At 56.1% G+C, this 17,413-nt stretch overlaps 1 protein-coding gene across 1 annotated transcript in view; it reads left to right on the top strand.

Moving 5' to 3' along the window:
* Positions 1 to 7,285: 7,285 nt before the first annotated feature.
* DGKZ (diacylglycerol kinase zeta) overlaps positions 7,286 to 17,413 on the top strand; it is a 46,589-nt gene continuing 36,461 nt past the window's right edge. Inside the window, exon 1 of the mRNA XM_048306229.1 lies at positions 7,286 to 7,519. Within this exon, the coding sequence (XP_048162186.1) occupies positions 7,335 to 7,519 (185 nt within the window). The 5' untranslated portion in view covers positions 7,286 to 7,334. The remainder of the gene's footprint in view (positions 7,520 to 17,413) is intronic.

Below are 17,413 nucleotides of genomic sequence, written 5' to 3' on the forward strand. Positions count from 1 at the left end.
AGGAGATCTGTCCTGGCTTTTGGCGTGACTCTTCTGTCACAACTCCTGTTCTTACCTCCCCCCTGCTATCACCAGGCAAAGCTGGCAGAGGTGAAAAGTGATTCTTACAGCTTTCATGGGGCTTATGGGAGCCACTGCCTGGTGATACTCAGGTGAGCTCCTATTCCCAACTCCAACCATAATGTCTGAAATCCTGCTTGGGTCAGCATCTCCAGGACTTCAGCTCTATTCTTCTGTCACAGCAAATAAGGTCTGGTGTCCCACCCTGCCCTTTCCTTCGTTAGAATTGTGTTTGAGCCCTTCTATGATTTACTACCCCCCATCTTTGCAGAATGGCTTTCAGGTGTAAGTGAGGAGAAATCCTTTGACCCTGCACCTGCCCAGAGTAAACATGAGCACTTGCAGAACTGACCCTGGACTTCTGTGAGAGTCTGGGACTAAGAGGAGGGGAGAAGGCAGGAGCTGCCTTCTTACCATTCTCCAGAGCTAGCTTGGCCCAGAGATGTTTGTGTCCTTCTGAGCTCCATGTCACCATGTTCAGCAAGTGCCACAAAATTTACAAGCAGGTGGAACACTGACATAGAGAATCTTGGTGCCATGCCCGCTGCCATGGCAGACAGAGAGGCTGGATGAGCTCTCCTGCCTCTGGTCTGGGCCTTGGGGACCCTGGGGTGCAGAGCTTTGCCAGGGGGAAGAGTTTGGGCAGGAGCTGTCGGTCACCCCCCATCTGCACTCCCACGCGTACAGCAGCTCTTTACCCCCCTTGCAAGGGCTTCAGTGCAAGCTGTGAGCAAATTGCTCTCTAATACTGCGGTAATGGGAACTAATGGGAAACCTTATTAGTGCCTGCAGAGCAGGAGGGGCCCCGAAGCTGACTCATCCCCAGCACTTGTTATTCCTGTCGTGGGTGGCGAGCAGGAGCCGGGGTGGCAGAGACCTGTCCAGGTCTCCTGTGTCCCTGAGCCTTGCCACAAGCTGGGGCAATGAGCAGCTCTTCTGGTCCTCATTCTGTACCCAGGGCTGCTCACTGAGGCACCAGGCAGAGCTGGGAGGGTCTCGGCCCTGATGGCACAGAGGATGAGGAATTACTGTGCCAGGCAGAGCAGGATTTTCTCCTCTTAGCTGTCTTCTCCAGATGTTCACAGTGTGTTTTGTGAACAGATTAGCCAGCTGCAATTTTCCAGCCTTCCCAGGGGAGGAAGGGACCATATTGCAACCTAAATTATCTGCCTGAATTTTTTCCAAAATTATCTAAGGTTGCTAGGGATTGTATACACCCTGCCCATCCCACCCCAGCCACCCCAAGCAGGTGGCGCAGTTGACGTGCCCCAGCCTGTGCTGCCCTAACACAAAGCACCTCTGTCCTACACAACTCTCACAAGGGGTCTCTTTGCAAGGGACTTTTCCCCATCCAATGCAGGCTTTGCAGAAGGGAGGATTCTGAGAGGCTAGAGGGAATGCTGCAGCAACCTGCAGGCCAGCAGCAAAGGAAGAAGTGCTTGGGATGAGCTGCTTCCTCCACCCAGTGTTTCGGACAGCCAAGCAAAGGGAAGGAGAAATGGGAGAGGAAGTATCTGGGGGTGGAAACCTGCTTGTTCTGTCCCGTGACACCCCTGTAGTTTCAGGTCCAGCTGCTTCCTCAAGCAGGTCAGGTGGTGATGGAGCTGTTACCCAGAGGTGGGCTAACCTCCTATCATGTGCCCCTCCTGCAGAGTGAGAAGTCCTAGGGAGCTGACAGAAATCCCCTTGCTGTGCTGTCCAGCTCTGGAGACACTTACGGAACCCTGGTACAGAGTTTAGAGGACCTCCTCCATGGGCCGTGGGCATCACAGGTATCCTCAATGTCAGCTGAAGGTTGGAGGCCCCAGCCCCCTTGCTGCCAACCTGCCTGCTCCTGCTGGGACCCATTAGTCATCACGAGGGGCAGGCGGCATAAGCTGCTATATAAAGGTTTTGAAATGAGCAGAAATGATATTAATCCCATGGAAATAAAGTTCCTTCCATAAATAGCTGCCACGGTGTATGGAGGCGCCTTGGGCGGGTGAAAGAGAGCTCAGCACTCGGGTTATATTTAGGGATTTGAGTAGCAGTTTCGTGCCAAACTTATTAATGATGCTGGCTTGTGCACCAGATTTGCACATTCTGGGACAAATTTTCCCAGTAGGAAGGTGCCTCTGCAATGCCAGAAGGACCCAGTGCCCTCTGTCACCACAGCAAATGCACAGCAAGCACCAGGATTGTGTGCCTTGATCCCCAGACAGTCACTTCAGACAAGGGGAGTCCAAAGTCAGCTCCTGCTTGCCTTGAGTGTCTCCACCAAGGTTTTGAGATGGGGCAGGATCATCTCTAGCTCCCAGAGTCGGGTAGCTCCAGTGGCAATAAGGCAAGCTAGAGGCTGGTGGAACTTTGCTGTAGGGAAAGCCAGCCTGGAGCCAGAGGCCTGGGACAGGTGGTGGCAGGTCACAGCAGCACCCTGCAACCTCCCCCGAGCAGTTGTGGGTTCCCTCTCAATTTCATCATTGCTTTCAGGGTGATGCTTGCAGCAGTAGCCTCTGTCACTGCCACCGCTCCCAGCAACCCAGCCCGGAGGGGTGTTTACCCAGAAAGGAAACCACAAGCGCACAAAAGCTCCTGTACAAGCTCTCCGCAGGCCCCGTCTATGGGGCGGGGTGCCAGGTGTCAGACACGTACCCTTCGGCTCTCTGTCACGGCCGGAGGTAGTGCCCGGACCAGCCCAAGCACCACAGGGCTCCACACAGGCATCTATGGCAGCGGGAAGAGTGGGTCCTGTGTCCCTCTGTGCCCCCCAGGCAGCTCCCATCCCTGCCAGGGAGATGTGAGGCACCTCGGCTGTTCAGCGCGGTTCCCGGCTGGCAAATAGGACGCAGCTAATGCATCTCACAGGGTGTTCTGTGCCAGGAAGCTAAATATAACCCGCAGAGTGGAGCAGAGGGGGCTTCTTTGAAATGTAAATAGCAAGGGAGCTTGGGCATAGAGCAGGCCAGAGGGGAGAGCTGGAAGAAGCGGCTGGAGAGAGTGAGGTAGGAGTCCTGAGGGGCCCAGGGGAAGATGGTTGCAACTCTCTGCTGTCTTCTCTTCCTTTTGCCTTCAGATCGGGATTCTGGATGTTTGTGAAGACCCAGGACAGCCTGGGCAGCGCAGGGGCTGAGGAAGAAGGAAAGGAAAGCCTCCACTGTCTGCAGGGAGAAAGGGACAGAGAGGGGATCTCCTTCCTCTGAGTCCTGCCTGCTGGCCTTTTAATCGTGTTAGCCCTGCTCTGCAGAGCAGCATAATCAAATTCCCACTCGTTTCCAGCAAGCCAAGCCCGCTCCACTCTGACAGAGACATTTGTCTCTGCATCCCTCTGTGCAGCAGGGGAAAGGAGATGGGTGGCATGGCCAGAGGGAAGTGCTAGAAAAGAGCAGGTGGCTCCTCACAAAACTTGGTCGGGGGTGACAAGCGTCTCCCCTGCCCTGACTCTCTCCAGAACCGGGGACAAGCTCTGCTGGGCCCCACTGTCAGACACAGGCTCTAGTGCACGGCACAGGGGTGGGATGGATTCGGAGCTGGCATCACCCTGTGCTTGGTGCACAATGCTGGTGCGTGTTCACTCTCATTCTGGCTCTCATTCCAGACGTTCCTATGTGCAAGGCAGTGGTGAACTGGATATGGGACTGTGTGTAACAAGAGATAGAAACATCCTAAGAGGCAATTTTGGAGAAACAGGGAGGTTGTGGGTACAGCCTGGCTGTGTAGCGACATTCCTGCAGCACTCCCAGGGAGGGGTGGCATAATGCAGCCCCAAGCCCCATCTTAAACCAGGCACACTGCCTGGTTTAAACTGACCCAAGACCCTGCTGCTGCCAGAGGGGATGCTCCTGCCCTTCCTCCTGCTGTGTTTTTTCCACATCAGGCAAGCCAGGTCGGCTCCCTGAGGCAGCTGAACACAGCCTCCCTCCCCTGTTTGTCCCCACAGCCACAGCCTCAGCTTTGCATGTGGTGTGGGTATACAGGGGGACCATGGGGTGGGACTCCCCGAGCAGGCCAGCAGGGAGGTTGTTAGGGGCACTAGCCAGTGTTAGGGGCAATGCCAACCTACATCTGAACACTCCTGGGTGGGGAGAGCAGGGATCCCTGAACCAAGAGCCATCCCTTTCCCTGACCACTCCCTCCCTTATCTGATCCTGTTCACAATGTAACCCGCAGGCAGGTATCCTGCTGAATTGGGCTGAAGCGGGCAGCTTAATCCTTTCAGTATCAGGGTGCTGCACAAACTAGCATGAAGACAAGGGTGCCAATTCACAGTAACATCCAGCACAGTGACCCCCATCCCTCTCCTGTGCTGCATACAGAGAAGCCTGTGCCAGCAGGGTCTGTCTCCTCTGGCCTCCTGACCAAGAGCACCCAAGACTGGGAATTCTAGGGGTTGCTCTATTACCGCAGGCCTGGTTCTTACGGTATATCACCGTGTCCCGCAGCCATAGGGAGGAGCAGGAGAGAAGATCCAGCAGGCAGGAATTGTGCAGCAAGATTTATTCATTTAATTATTTTACAAACTCTTTTATAGACTTTTTTCTTCATAGTCTAATTGGACAAAGGACCAGCCACCCCTTAGGGGTGATTGGCTAAAATCCTAAAACATCCATTGTCAAAATATTTTTCTACTCTACCATAAACAAGACTTTTCAAGGTTGCAGGTGGCTTGGTTGTTTACATTCCCTGCTACCTCTTCTGCGTGAGAGAAAAGTCTCTCACGGACTTAGAAACTAGCGAGAAAATCCTTGCTAGCAGCATTTTTGTATCTACATTGCTCCACAGTTTTGCACCAAGCCCAAGGGATAGAACCGTGAAAGGATACACGGACACAGCACACAGAGGATGGTGAAGGTCCTGGGAGTGTGTTACTTTTCCAACAGCCTCACCAAGCCCTGGTGCTCTTGATGCTCCTGGGTAAGGGGACTAGACATCAACACCACGAGACAGAGAAAGAAACATGAAAGGGAAATGTCTGCAGGCAGGGAGAAAATGCAACTAACCCATCATGGCATGCAAAGCAGCAGGGATGACGAACCCTTTCCACAATAACAAAACTCTCCCTTCCCTGATCTGTGAGCTGGAGTCAGGCATCCAGGACCTGCCTTTTCCTCTCTCTGCACAGTAATTAGTGCAGTGGGTTGTGTTCAGCTTCAGAGCTTGCCCGGTGAGATCAAGGTCTGTCAATGATTTTTTTTTTTTTTTTGCTTTTGATGATGGAGTTTAAAGCAAGACCATGTGCCCCTTTAGAAATGCCATTTGTGCAGGCTGCCAGAACCAGCTTTGCTTGCTTGCCTTTCTCTGGCCCACAGAAGCTGTCCACAGACCCTCTTGGTGATCTGAAGCTCTCCTGGAGCCAGAGCACACCAAGCAGCATCCGGTTGTGAAGAGCTGGGGTTTTTGGAGGTGGGGACAGGCCAGGCTTGCAGGCTTAGGCTGTGTCGCCCCAGACTGGGAGATGGATGACGAATGTCAGGCTGTTTCTTCACTCTTTGGAGGCCTCCTAGATGGTTCTACTTTTCACACTGCCCATTCCTGGTTTATCAAGGCATTTTTTCAACGAATTCCAGTGCAGAGTGAGCAGATGCTGGATGTTGTTTTCAGACCCACCACACAGGGAGGATGCATCCACCCAGGGGTTGTGAGTGCTGTGGTGCCCTGCAGGGTAAGGAAGTGCATGACACAGGGCAGGTGGCAGGAGGACAAACCCACTGCCATGGCACAGTGCACATGGCAGTGCTGAGACAGCTTTGGGCGAAGGGGCTGTCTCAAGTCTGGGGGCATTCAAAGAACCACCCAGCAAGGGAGGTGCGGCTCCTCGGCGCGCAGCCCAGCGTGCCAGGACGTGCTCCTGCTTGCTGAGGGTGCGCACGAGGCTTCGCTGGAGCAGACCCGGCTGAGGAGATGGCCAGCGCCGTGGGAAGAAGGCCGCAAAGCCGGCTGTGATGACAGCCGCCCTCACACTTCCAGGAAGTGCAGAGAGAGGAACCAGGTGGAGGGTGCAAACAAAGCCGGGGCCCCGGCCGGGCGGCCGGGCGGCGGAGCACTGCCAGGGACCTGCCCTCGGGATGACTCCGGAAAGCGGCCGCCGGGGGAGGAAGAGCGAGAGTGAACCCCGGGCTGGCTGAGCGCATCAGCTCATGCTGCGGCAGATGTGGCGGCATCGCTCCTGGGACGTTCCCCAGAGCCCTCCGGGGGACGTAGATATAAGGTATCCACCGAGCTGGGCTCTGCCGCCTTCCTCGTACTGTTGGGGGCCTAAGGTGCTGTGGCGGGTGCTGACAGCCCGTGCTTTGTGGGCTGGGGGAAGGCTTCCTGTGCTCGCCCAACGCCTCGCCAGCAATCCCCTCCTCTTCTCTTAGTGCCTGGGCTTGCGCAGCACAACCTCCCAGCCAGGATGTCACAGGGCCGCCCGGGCGCTTTCGACGCCAAGCCTGTGAGCACAGCGGGCCAGCCGGGCTTTGCCTGGGCTGTCGATTTCTCGGAAGCAGCAAGGTGTGTCCCCATCCCCACCAGCCCTCCTGGAAACGGCTGGTGCTCGAGGTTCCCAGTGGGACCTGCCCCAGGGTGTTAAGGGTCGGCAGGAGCACCGTGCAGCGGGCAGCCAGGGCTCTGCCCTCGCAGCCCCCGCAGCCCCGGCTTTCAGCCTGGCTCCGCGCCCTTGGAAAGCGGGGAAGCTGCCGTTGCGGCCGGCACATTTTCCATGCAAAGGAGGGCTGGGAGAGCTGCTCCTTGCCTGGACTGGCAGCCATGGCCGGCAGGCCTGCCCCTGCCGCTGCGCCAGCGGCCGCTGGGCCAGGGTGTCGCTGGACTCAGGGAGAAGCGGGGCAGGCGCTCGCCGGGCTGGGTAAGAGCCTCAGGGCTGGGTAAGAGCCTCAGGGCTGGCCTCGGCGACAAGGCCGGCAGTGGTTCCCGGTCCCCGGAGAGGGCGGTGGGGCTGTTGGCTCCGTCCCCCCCGTCCGGCGGTGAACAATGGGAGGCGGAGGCAGGGGGAGGCTCCGCTTGTGCCGCCGAGCCTCTTCCGAGCGCGGGGCGGCGGCGGGGCTGACACGCGGCTTCCTGAGGCGGCGGCGCCGGGCGCGGGGCCACGGGACGGGATCCGCCGCCAGCCCCGCTCCCCAATCTCGGCAGGCGGCGCTGGCGGCGCGGCCGGCGGTCCCACCGGTGAGCGGCTGAACTTCCTGCCCGCGGCCCGGTGGGGCGGGGGAACCCGGGCCGGCCGCGCCCCCCGCCCGCCCTCGGTGCCCTCCCCTGGTTTGGAACCCCGGTGGCGGCGGCGCTGCCGAGCCCTGAGCTCGGCCATGCAGGCGGCTCGGCCCCCGCCGTCCGGCGGCTCGCCCTCCGCCGCCTCCTCTGACACCGCCGCCGCCACAGCCGACTCCTCCGGGGCGTCAGGTGGCGCCGAGCCCGAGTGGGGGCCGCCGCCCCCTCTGGGCCGCCGCCACAGCAACAAGCGCTTCACTGGCCTCAAGCTCTTCGGGCGCAGGTGAGCACCTGGCGGGGCGGGCGGCGGGACGGTGGGTCCCGCCGGGCGGGCGAGCTCCGGGTGGTGCCTGTGCCGCCGCCCCGGCACCTTGGCGGCGGAGCGGGGCCGGAGGGAGCTACGCTCCCGGGCAAGGGCTGGCTGTAGGCGGCTGGAGCATCCGGAACGGAGGCGGCGGAGCACCGGCTTCCGAGGAGCCTCCCGCCGCCGGGCCGTCGGCAGCCGCCTCACCAGGCCCGGTCGAGGGGCTGACCCCGGCTGAGCGCAGCCGCAGGGGGATGCGGGACACGGTGTGGGGATGGAGCGGGGAGTTTGCTTTTCCCTCCTTTCGAGCTCTTGGCACGAGCGGTGGGAAGCTGGGGAGCATTGCCCTCGCTGCGCGCTGTCCTCCCCGTGGAGTCGGAGCCTCGTCTCAGGGGTATTCGCTTCCACCCACCTAGAACTGCCTGTCTCCATCCCCGCACGCCCGTCCCGTGCTTTGCCTGCGACACTGGCAGTCCTGCCGCGCCGGGGGATGGCTGTGCTCGCTGGGATCCCGGCTTCGCATGCATCCTTCCCAGAGCCAGCCGGGCTCCTTATGCCTCCCTCAGCCTCTCTGTTGGCCTCGTGGAGATTTAGACCGTGTAAGCGAAGTACCTCTAAGTACCAGAGCCTGGTACCTCTGCCATCCGGAGGTCTTTGAAAACATTGAATAACTGAGGTCTGAAGGAACCTCTGGAGATCGCCTGGTCCACACTGTCTCAAAGCAGAGTTGAATTTGATCGGGCTACTGATGTTGAGTTTTGAGTGTTGCCAGGGTGTAGAGAACACAGCTTCCATGGACACTCGCTCTCGTGCTTCAGCTCCTCGGGATTTTTTTTCCTCTAATAACTATTCAATTTCCCTTGTTGCAACCTGTGCCTGGTCTCTCTCAGGTTGTCACTGTGCACGTCTGGGCAGCATCTGACCCAATTTTCTCTGTACCTTCCCATCAGGTTCCTGAGGATGGTAATAATGTTCCCCCTCAAACTTTTCTGCAGGTTAAACTGCCCCCATTATCTCATCCTCTCCTTGTACTTGATTACTCTTGCCCCAGCTGTGTTGGTGGCCCTGTGACAAACTTGCTACATCTCATGAGTATTTTTGGCATATGGGAGCAGTTGAAGCAGGATGCAGTGCCACCAGGGTGGTATCACACGTGCTGAATGGAGGGGAAAGGCCCCAATTTCAACCTCCACAGCCAAGCCGGAACTGGGAGTGGATGGCTTGCAAGGTCACTCCACCACATAGTGGTGTTCTCTCCTCTGGTTTCAGAGCTGTCGGCAGTGGCTGCCTTGAGCTCCTGGCAGTCCCTGCCCTGCTCCAAATACTGTGTGGCATCTCTCTCTGACTCCTGGGGCTTCAGGCTGTTGTTACTGCAATGTAGATGAGAGCCAAGGGGAAGTTCTCCAAGTGTGAATAACCTTTGGCAGTGTGGACACATGGGGAGAGGCAGAGTGGGATGGGCAGGAAGAGCTGGAGGAGGCCAGCAGGCCTGCCAGGATAACTGGAAATGCCCATTAGGTTGTTTGGTGTATGGATACTTCTCTCATCCTTGTGCTGCTGATGTAGGGACCCAGTTCCCTCTGGCTCAGGATGATGAATGCAGCACCCAGAGCTGTAGGGTAGTGAGGAGAGATTCCACAGACCTCTGAAATTGAAGGGGCTCCCACACACACCAGTGGGAGGCAGACTCGATGGGAAGTCATGCAGGATAATTAGCTGCATGCCATTGTATTCATGCCCACCTGAGCGTTGGAGCAGAGGATGGCATGAAGTTTCTTCACCTCCTCTGAGGGAATTACGAGGGAAGGCTGTGCTACGCTTCCTTTTGTCAAGAAGGAAATCCAAATACCCCCCAAATGCTTTCCAACAGCCATCATTGAGGAAATTTGCACCCTCTTCTATTCTGAGATTTACCCAGAGTGTCTGGGAAACCGGTCTAGAGGAAGATAAGGTAATCAGGAGGAATTTGCTCACTGGCAGCAGTGAGTCTCTGGAGAGCCTTGGCTTCAAGGAGAGGGGTCTCCTGAGGTGGACACCCTATGCTGGACTCCACCTGCAGCAACACTGGGAGGCATGGCCAGGGGAGGCAGGGGTCTGCAAAATGGAAAGAGAGCCTGTCTTGTCCCCAGGGCAGGTGAGCCCTCAGGGGATTTGAAGCAACAGAAAGGTGAGCCTCCAAGCTCTGGCCTCTGATGGTATGTTAGTCCCGTGTTTTGCAAGCAGGCTTATTTCTGTACCTTATAATTGCTGTACAGGAGGGTGGAGTAATTGGCTCTAGAGCCGACAGAGACAAGTGCACAATACATGCATCCAGGCCATGGATGGGTAATTCTTTTAATTGGACTGATAAAGAGATTGGGGTTGATCAGATAAGAGGTGGTTAGGATTAAATTGCCGTTCTAAGTGCCCTGTTTCTTGTGCTATAAGTGAACTGCGCAGTTTACCCTTTCCAGGGATGAACTGGGGAAGGAGTGTAAGTGCTGGGGACAGTGCCTGTTTCTTGCTCGCCCCCGTGCCAGTGAGCTGGGATGCTGAAATGGATCTTGCCTGTGGGCTTCAGAGCTTCTGTAACAAATCCCACTTCGAAGGAAGTATGTGTAATAGCTGGTGCGATAGCATAAGCAGGGACCTTAGCCACCAGTGGTGCAGCTGGCAGATGGTAGTCCAGCAGAGAGCATGGGACTAAGTTTTTGTCTGGGACCCTTTGGCAGGTCTTGTGCTGAAGCCTGCACGTGAGCCTGGGGGTGCCTGCCACTGCCCCAGGAAAGGTCTGTGGGTGGCACAGCCTGTGGGTAAACGGCACTCAAGAAACTGAGCCGAGCACCCGCCTACGTCTTTCTGGGACGTCACTTGTCACTGTCTTTCTTGCAGCTTGATGCTTACACCCATGTGAAAGCTGAGAACGATGTGCCACTGGGATGGTGGCCCAGCCTTCCCCATCCCTGCTGTGTGGGAGGTGCCCTTGAACCTTGGGCCCACTTTCCCCTGTTCGGGTGCAGTAGAGGGGCTGTGCAGTGGGGTAAGCCCCAAGTGCCCTGGGGGAAGACCAGATGGTAGTGAGGAGCCTGAAGTTTGTGCTCTGCAGGCTGGCAGGCTGAGAGCAGTGCTTCCCTCGGGACAAGCTTTTTCACAAGGCACCTTGCTGCCAGCTAGCTGTTGAGCAATCATCTTCCTACTTCTCCTCTATGCATGTAGATTTTGTATGCCTCTAGCTCTGAAACCCTCCAGCCTCTGCTCCCCATCCTGCTCAGAGGTGATGGGTAGCTTTAGCTGGGCCTGTGGGAATCCCCAGCTGTCCCCTGCAATGACACTTGGGCTTGTTTGCAGGGCAGATGGGATGTGCCGAGAGAGTTGTTTCCGCTGCTGTGTTTGCTCTGTGATCTCTGCTCAGGGCCTGACCTCCTGTGGGGCTGCTCAGGGACTTTTTATCTTGATGGGAGAAAAATAAAGCACTGGGCACACTGAGCAGCCGTACCTGTTGGCAGCCAATGCAGCCTTGCAGCAGAGCCAGGCTGGGGCAGCTGCCAGCTCAGTGGGGCTGTGGGATAGGACAGGGAAGGATCAGAGCATGGGGGGTCTGACTGCTTCCAGAGGCTGAGGTCCTCCATGGTGTGGACCCTACCTGCTACCTGCCTTGTCTCTCCAGTCGCAGGCACTCTCTGGCAGCTCTCCTGTGCTCCCAAGATCAGAGCAGGGGCTGCCACAGTGACATGTACCTGCACCAGAAAAGGTGTCAGGACCTTTAATTATAGCATCATAGAATGGTTTAGGTTGGAAGATCATCCAGTTCCAATCCCCCCACCATGGGCAGGGACACATTCCACTAATCTTCTTAAGAGCTGGAGCATCCTTTCCAGGAAACCCTGTAATCTCTTCAAGGGGCTGAAAGGAGGGAGGATGACAGACCTGCAAGCGGGGAGAGTTTGAGAGCTGTTTGATTGTGTGAGTCCTCTTGGGGACTAAGGAGATGCTCGTAAGGGGAGACGAGCCCTCTGCAATGGGGGCAATGCTCTCACGAAAGGCAACCTGAGCTCTGGCAGGTGGTGGGAGACACAGTGTAGGATTTCCTTCACTCATCATTGTGCAGTGCCTGGGGAGCAGACAGTCTCCCCAGAGACTTGGCAAAGCCTCTAAATTTAACTTGCAGCTCTGCTCTTGGTGAAGCTGTTTTCTTTTTCCCAGGTGACTCTGTGAGCTGAATGTCCTGAGTTATCTCTCAGCCAGGCATTCGCTTGCTTGCTGGTTATTTTAAACCAGTGCTGACTTTGAGATACTGAGTTCAAGAGTAGAGTGAGGGCTGTAGGCTGACTCGTTGACTCTTGGGTCCACAAACAATCTTTTTTGGGAGAGATGGGGGACTGGAAGTAGGTGAATGGCTTCTGCTGGAGACTTTTGGAGGTAGGGAGTCTGGTGGAGATCTGACTTGGGAACACGGGCTAGATGTGGAAATAGGGGAAACCTGTTCTGCTAGTTCTTGAGTTGGCACCAGGCTCTGGGGATAATAAGTGGCTCTGTCTTTGCAATCCTGAGTTCAAGAGCTTTCCCTGGGCCAGCTCTCCAGTAATACGAAAGTAATACTCAGTGTTTCTGTTGCAACTTGCAGACCCAGCAGCAGCTGCAGTCTGTCTTTGGGAGCTGGGAGGCTTTCTCCTTCTCCCCATCAGGATGCCAGGTGGAGGGTGAAGCTCAGCCAAGGCAAGCAGTGAGGCTGCGCTGGCCAGGCCGGTGCCCAGCAGGGATGGAGTCCTGTCCACACTGGACATATGTGTTAGACCCAGTGCTGTTCTCTTCCCACCTGCAGTTTAGGGGTTGATGCCTTAGGGTGCTAATTTTGTAGTTAACTGTGAGCTCTGCCCCCAGGGAAAGCTCTTCCTCATTGTGCCAGGATGAGGAGCTGAGAAGATCTCCTTCCCACTCCATGCTGTCCCAGACAGTAGGACTTAATGGGCCTCTTTTCTCAGCCCTGCCTGCCCGGCAGGTTGTGCTGTCTGGGTTAGGCTGTCAGTTCCAGTTTCTACCTGTGACCATTGCTCTCATGCCCAGAAAGAGCCTGGCTGAGCTTTGCCCATCTAACAGCTGTCAGCTCTTCCCAGTGGATCAGGGCCTGGGGAAATAAGCTGAGCATGCCCCATCTCAGAGAAGCCCTGCCCAGCTGTGAGAACTGGAGACCTGTCTCTGGGGGGCTGCAGGATGCTGCCCAAGCTGTGGGTGCAGGGTGGTAGATACATGGCACTGATGGGAAAGCCCCACTCTGGGAGCAGACAGAGGTCTGGCTGGAGGTAGTCCCACCCTTTGGCTGCTGCCCTGTCCTCCATGTGCCCTGTGTTGGTGGGAGATTCCTTTAGCGTGTCTCATGGGCTGTTGCTGCCCCCCTGGCATTACTGCAGGCTGCCAGATTGTGGCAGGCTCTAGTCCCAGCCCCACGTGGGGGCACCCAGCCAGAGTGTGAAAATCCCACCCAGCACCAACAGTCAAGAGCTAAGTGTTTGCCCTTTCCCCAGCTCCACTCACCCTATCTCCCTTTCCCTGCTTGCCAGCAGCATCTCATTTCTTTTTGGGGCTGGAGCAACCTCAGCTCCAGCATGTGCTATGGCTTTGAAGAAAGTCATGTGTCCCAGCTGGCTGGCCCAGGAAGTCAGGGCAATTAACATAGAGCCTTCTTGCAGAAGGTTTTCCCCTTGTTTTGGTGCAGCTTGGCTTCCACAGGAAACGTGTGTGCAGAACAGCCTGTCCCTCGCTTGCTGTTGTCAGCCCAGGTGTGGATCCAGAGCCAGAGAGGAGGGGGACTCCTTGCTGCCTGCTCCCCCTGGCTGTGGAGAGTCCCACTTCCACTCTAGGGCAGGACTCCCCAGCGGGACAAGGATAGAGAATCATGGGGCAGAAGTACCTAAGATGGCTTGGAGCCTCCTCCTGAGCTCCCAGCCTCTGGGCATGGCCTGTAGCCATCCAAGAGAGGAAGCAGGGGGCCATGCAGATGGCCACGTGCTGTCCCCTCGTGTGAAAGTTCCCAGTTGGACAGCTTACCTGTACATCATCCTGCCTTGCCACCCTGGCTCTGGCCAGGAGCCTCTCAGATCCAGGGCTAAGCCTCTTACTGCCCAAGCTTGAGGTCACCACACAAGGGGACATGGTGTGGGGCACTCTGGCACCTGGCGCATGGCAGCTGCTGCTGCTGAAATGTGCCGGGGGGTGGGGTGGGTGTTTTCTGCAGAGATTTTGCACCCATATGAGGCTGGCAGATGGCAGGATTAAGAGGCTACAGGGCTCCTGTCCTGTGAGAGCAGCCGAGATGCATGGAAGGAGGTATCCTGCTCCCCAGTACAGCTCCTGGCAGGGTTGCAGGTCGGCATGGGGCCAGGAAATGTTCGGGCAGAGGCTGCTGCTGAGGATCCCCCACCTGGGCTCGAAAAACGTTGCCCGCCCACAAGTTTTCTTGTTGTTTGAATGAGTGAGGTGAATGAAGCAGATGTCCTGGGGGTGAGTGTCAGAGGGGTCCCAAGAATGACACTTCCCATCTGCACTGGTCACCAAGAGCTTTGCTACCCATCCCCTGGCTGGTGGTAGTTGGGTGTCATAAGGGTTGGTGCCCATGCACAGGGGCCAGAGGGTTGGGAGCAGGTGAACTGCTCTGCCCAAACAATGCTCCTCCATGCAAGGCTTGGAGAGTGCCTTCATGATTTATTTGAAATTCAAATCCATGCCTGGACCCAGCGGTTGAGGTGAAGGAAGGCAGCCAGGAACCAGGCCAGCACAGGGAAGGAGGAAGGGAAGCAGGGCTCTCTCTCTGTGCCAGCCTGGCACTGCTCCCTGAGTCGTGTGCCCTCTTGCAGATGGCTGGGTTGGGCTGGAGGTGACTCTGAACTGGGCTGGGTTGCTATCCCAGATGAAGGAGAGTGGCGCTTGATGTTTGCTTACTGGCTCTTAAGGGAAAAACAGCACTGCTGACTCCAGCTTCACAGGCATGTTTCCTGCATTGACCTCCATGGCTGACAGCATGGGTGGTGGTACGGATGCCACTGGAGCCCCTGGGATCTGCAAGTGCCAAGGCAAGGGGAGAGCATGTGTGGTGGAGAGATTGCACTGGGGCAGCAAAACTGGGGCGGGGGAGGATGGTGCTGTGTGCTGAGCAGCCAGGCATGTCCATGGCTTGCTGACCACTCTCTTTGTGTCCGTAGACTGCACCTGCCCAACAAAGGTGTCTTCCCTTGCCTCCAGGGCAGCCAGCCCAGCCGATGGGGATCCAGGAGGATAAAGCACCGGCCAGTAGTATATAAGTATGTGGTATTTTTATTGGCTTGCACAGGCTGTGCAGTCCCAGCAGCTGCTGCAACGTTTCTTTTCAACAGCTCTCCTCCCTCCCACCCACGTCTCACCCCACTTCACCCTCTTGTGTCTGTACTAACCAAGGCCACCGAAAGCTGGGCTGCTTGCCTCATGCCTGTGTCACTGACTTTGTTGTAGAGAGCAGTTTGCTGCTGGACTTTGATCGACTAACATGGCAGCTTCTGTTTTGCTGGAGTTTGGATTGAAGGTCAATTGAGCTCTTCTTCCTCTGTGTCCTAGCCATTGTGGGCATAAGAACCTAGATCTGGTGCATGCTGAGTGCTTGGAAGACCTAAGGTGACAGCACTGAGGGTGGTTTAGCCAAATGACTAAACTAAATAATAATAAATAATAAAATTTAGCTGAAGCAGTCTGAAGTTCAGTAAGGCTGTGACTGCCAGAAATGATGGAAAAACAGGGCCTGGGAAACAATCACCATTGCTGGGACGAAGTTGCTGTGTGGGAGCCAGTTCCTGGGCTAGCCAATACCTCATTCACAAGTGTTCCCGAGGAGTTATGGAGGCAGGGTATGGGATAAGTCCCAAGTTCCATTCCCAGGCTCCCTATGCCTTGGTCTTTGCAGAGCAGCACATCAGCCTGGTCACAATGTGGCTGCACATGTGTGAGTGCCGCAGTGGAAGACCCTTACTGCTCTTCCTGGCTTCTGCTATACAGTTTCTCTGCATGGCATCCTGGGCCTTTCTGAGTTTGCCACTCAGTCTCTTGTTTGTCTGATGTTGTAGACACCGAAGTCTTGTATCTCAGGGAGTCCTGTCGTTGGAGGTGTTGGAAGCAAGAGGCAGTGTGGCCAGTTAGTGATCTGCAAAGGGGAGGTGGATGGGTTTTGGAGAGGTCCAAAGAGCCGTGGGTTGAACACCAGAGGGCACGGTCGCTCTTCGTGCAGACCTTTGGTGCTCTGCTGTGCAACTCCAGCCCTTTCCCTGCAGCTGACTTCAGCTGGGTGTTGTGACATGTCCCTTCTGCAGGGTTGCTGGCCTTGACTCATCGCTCCTGGTTTTTCTTTCCTCTCTTCTGCAAGGAAAGGATTTGCAAAGCATTCGCATAGAGCTTTTTTTATGCTGCTGTGGCTGAAGTGGCTGATGAGCTTGATGGCTTAAACTGGTCAGCTGCTGCTGTGGGCTGGCTGATGCTCGGAGACAAGCCTCCAGCCAAGGCAGCTGTCAGCCAGCTCCCCACTGCATGGGCTTGTGTGTCCTGGTAGCACTCAGAGCCTCACGATGGCACCCACTCAACTTCTGCACCTGGAGCCTGGGTCACTCTTCCCACACCACAGGTCTCTGGAGCACCCAGTGTCTCTCTGTGGGCATGGGAGGAGGAGCAGAGAAATTCGGGAAGCAGAGCAAGGCAGCCCTGTGTTACTGATCTGTGCCAAAGTGCTAGTCCATTCCAGGAAGGGGGACAGTGGTCTGCTCTCTACACAGGCATTGCTTCTTCCCCTCTCTGAAAGATGATGGGAGAAAAAAACCAATCAGTGATGCTGGCAGATGTGGGGACATTAAGATGAAAGAAGAAAAGGATAAGAGCAGATATGCTGAGGGCATTTAGAACAAAAAGGGTGGAGGAGAAAAAACCCCAACTTTTCCTCCTGCCCTCCCATTTGTTGCAGTGGGACAAGCTGACATTCACCAGAGCCAAAAAATTATAGATTTAGCATTGTTAAAAGGAGTTACTTGAATTTTGATGTGAGGTGCGGGACGTGCCACAAGGTGAAAAAGTGAAACCAAAGGTTAGACATTATATCAGTAACAGGGTCACAGTTAAACCAACAAATGCCACTCGTGTGGCAAGTCAGCATGTGCTTTGCTTAGTCACAGGGTCATGATGAAGGCTTGGGAGGTGTCTTTCCTGTCCCAGGCTTTGTGGTGTAGAGAGATCACTGGGGACTGGGTTTCTCAGGGATGCTGAACAGTTCTCCCCCTTGCAGACACCTGCAGGGGCTGCCACTTGTGGTGTGGTTTCAGGTGCGTGGGACCAGGATCTCCTCGCATGGAAAGTCTTGCTCAGGGCTGCGTGGGCCTGGGGAGCTTCTTGGTCTGAAGCAGTGGTTTCTGCTTGAACACAGCAGACTGAAACCTATGACAGCAGCACAGGGAGCCAATGGTCTCCATCACAACCTATTCACCTGTCTGCATGTTAACAGGCTGAGGGCTTACTAAGCTGTGGGGGAAGGAGGAGAATGGCAGCAAGGTTTGCATGGCTGATCTTGAGGAGAGGGCTCTTAGGCTTCCTGCTCCCGCTGCCTCCAGGGACTTGGAGAATTAGTGATCTGGTCTCTTGGTGGTCAGATTGACTTGGAAGGGATTTTGGGGGCTACCATGGTCACCCCTTCAGGCTGTTTCCATTTGTAAGTCTAGGTCCTGCCAGCCCAGGAGGGAAATAGGATTGTGGTGACTGTGAGGAGCAGCAAGTGGTATCAGCAGGAGTCTCTGCTATGCATAGATCATGGGGGACAGGGAGAACAGGGTGGGCATGGGGCACTTGAACCTTCTCTGGAAGTGTTCAAGGCCAGGTTGGATGGGACTCTGAGCA

This window comes from Corvus hawaiiensis, chromosome 6 (genome assembly GCF_020740725.1).
Source record: "Corvus hawaiiensis isolate bCorHaw1 chromosome 6, bCorHaw1.pri.cur, whole genome shotgun sequence".
NCBI classification, from domain to species: domain Eukaryota; kingdom Metazoa; phylum Chordata; class Aves; order Passeriformes; family Corvidae; genus Corvus; species Corvus hawaiiensis.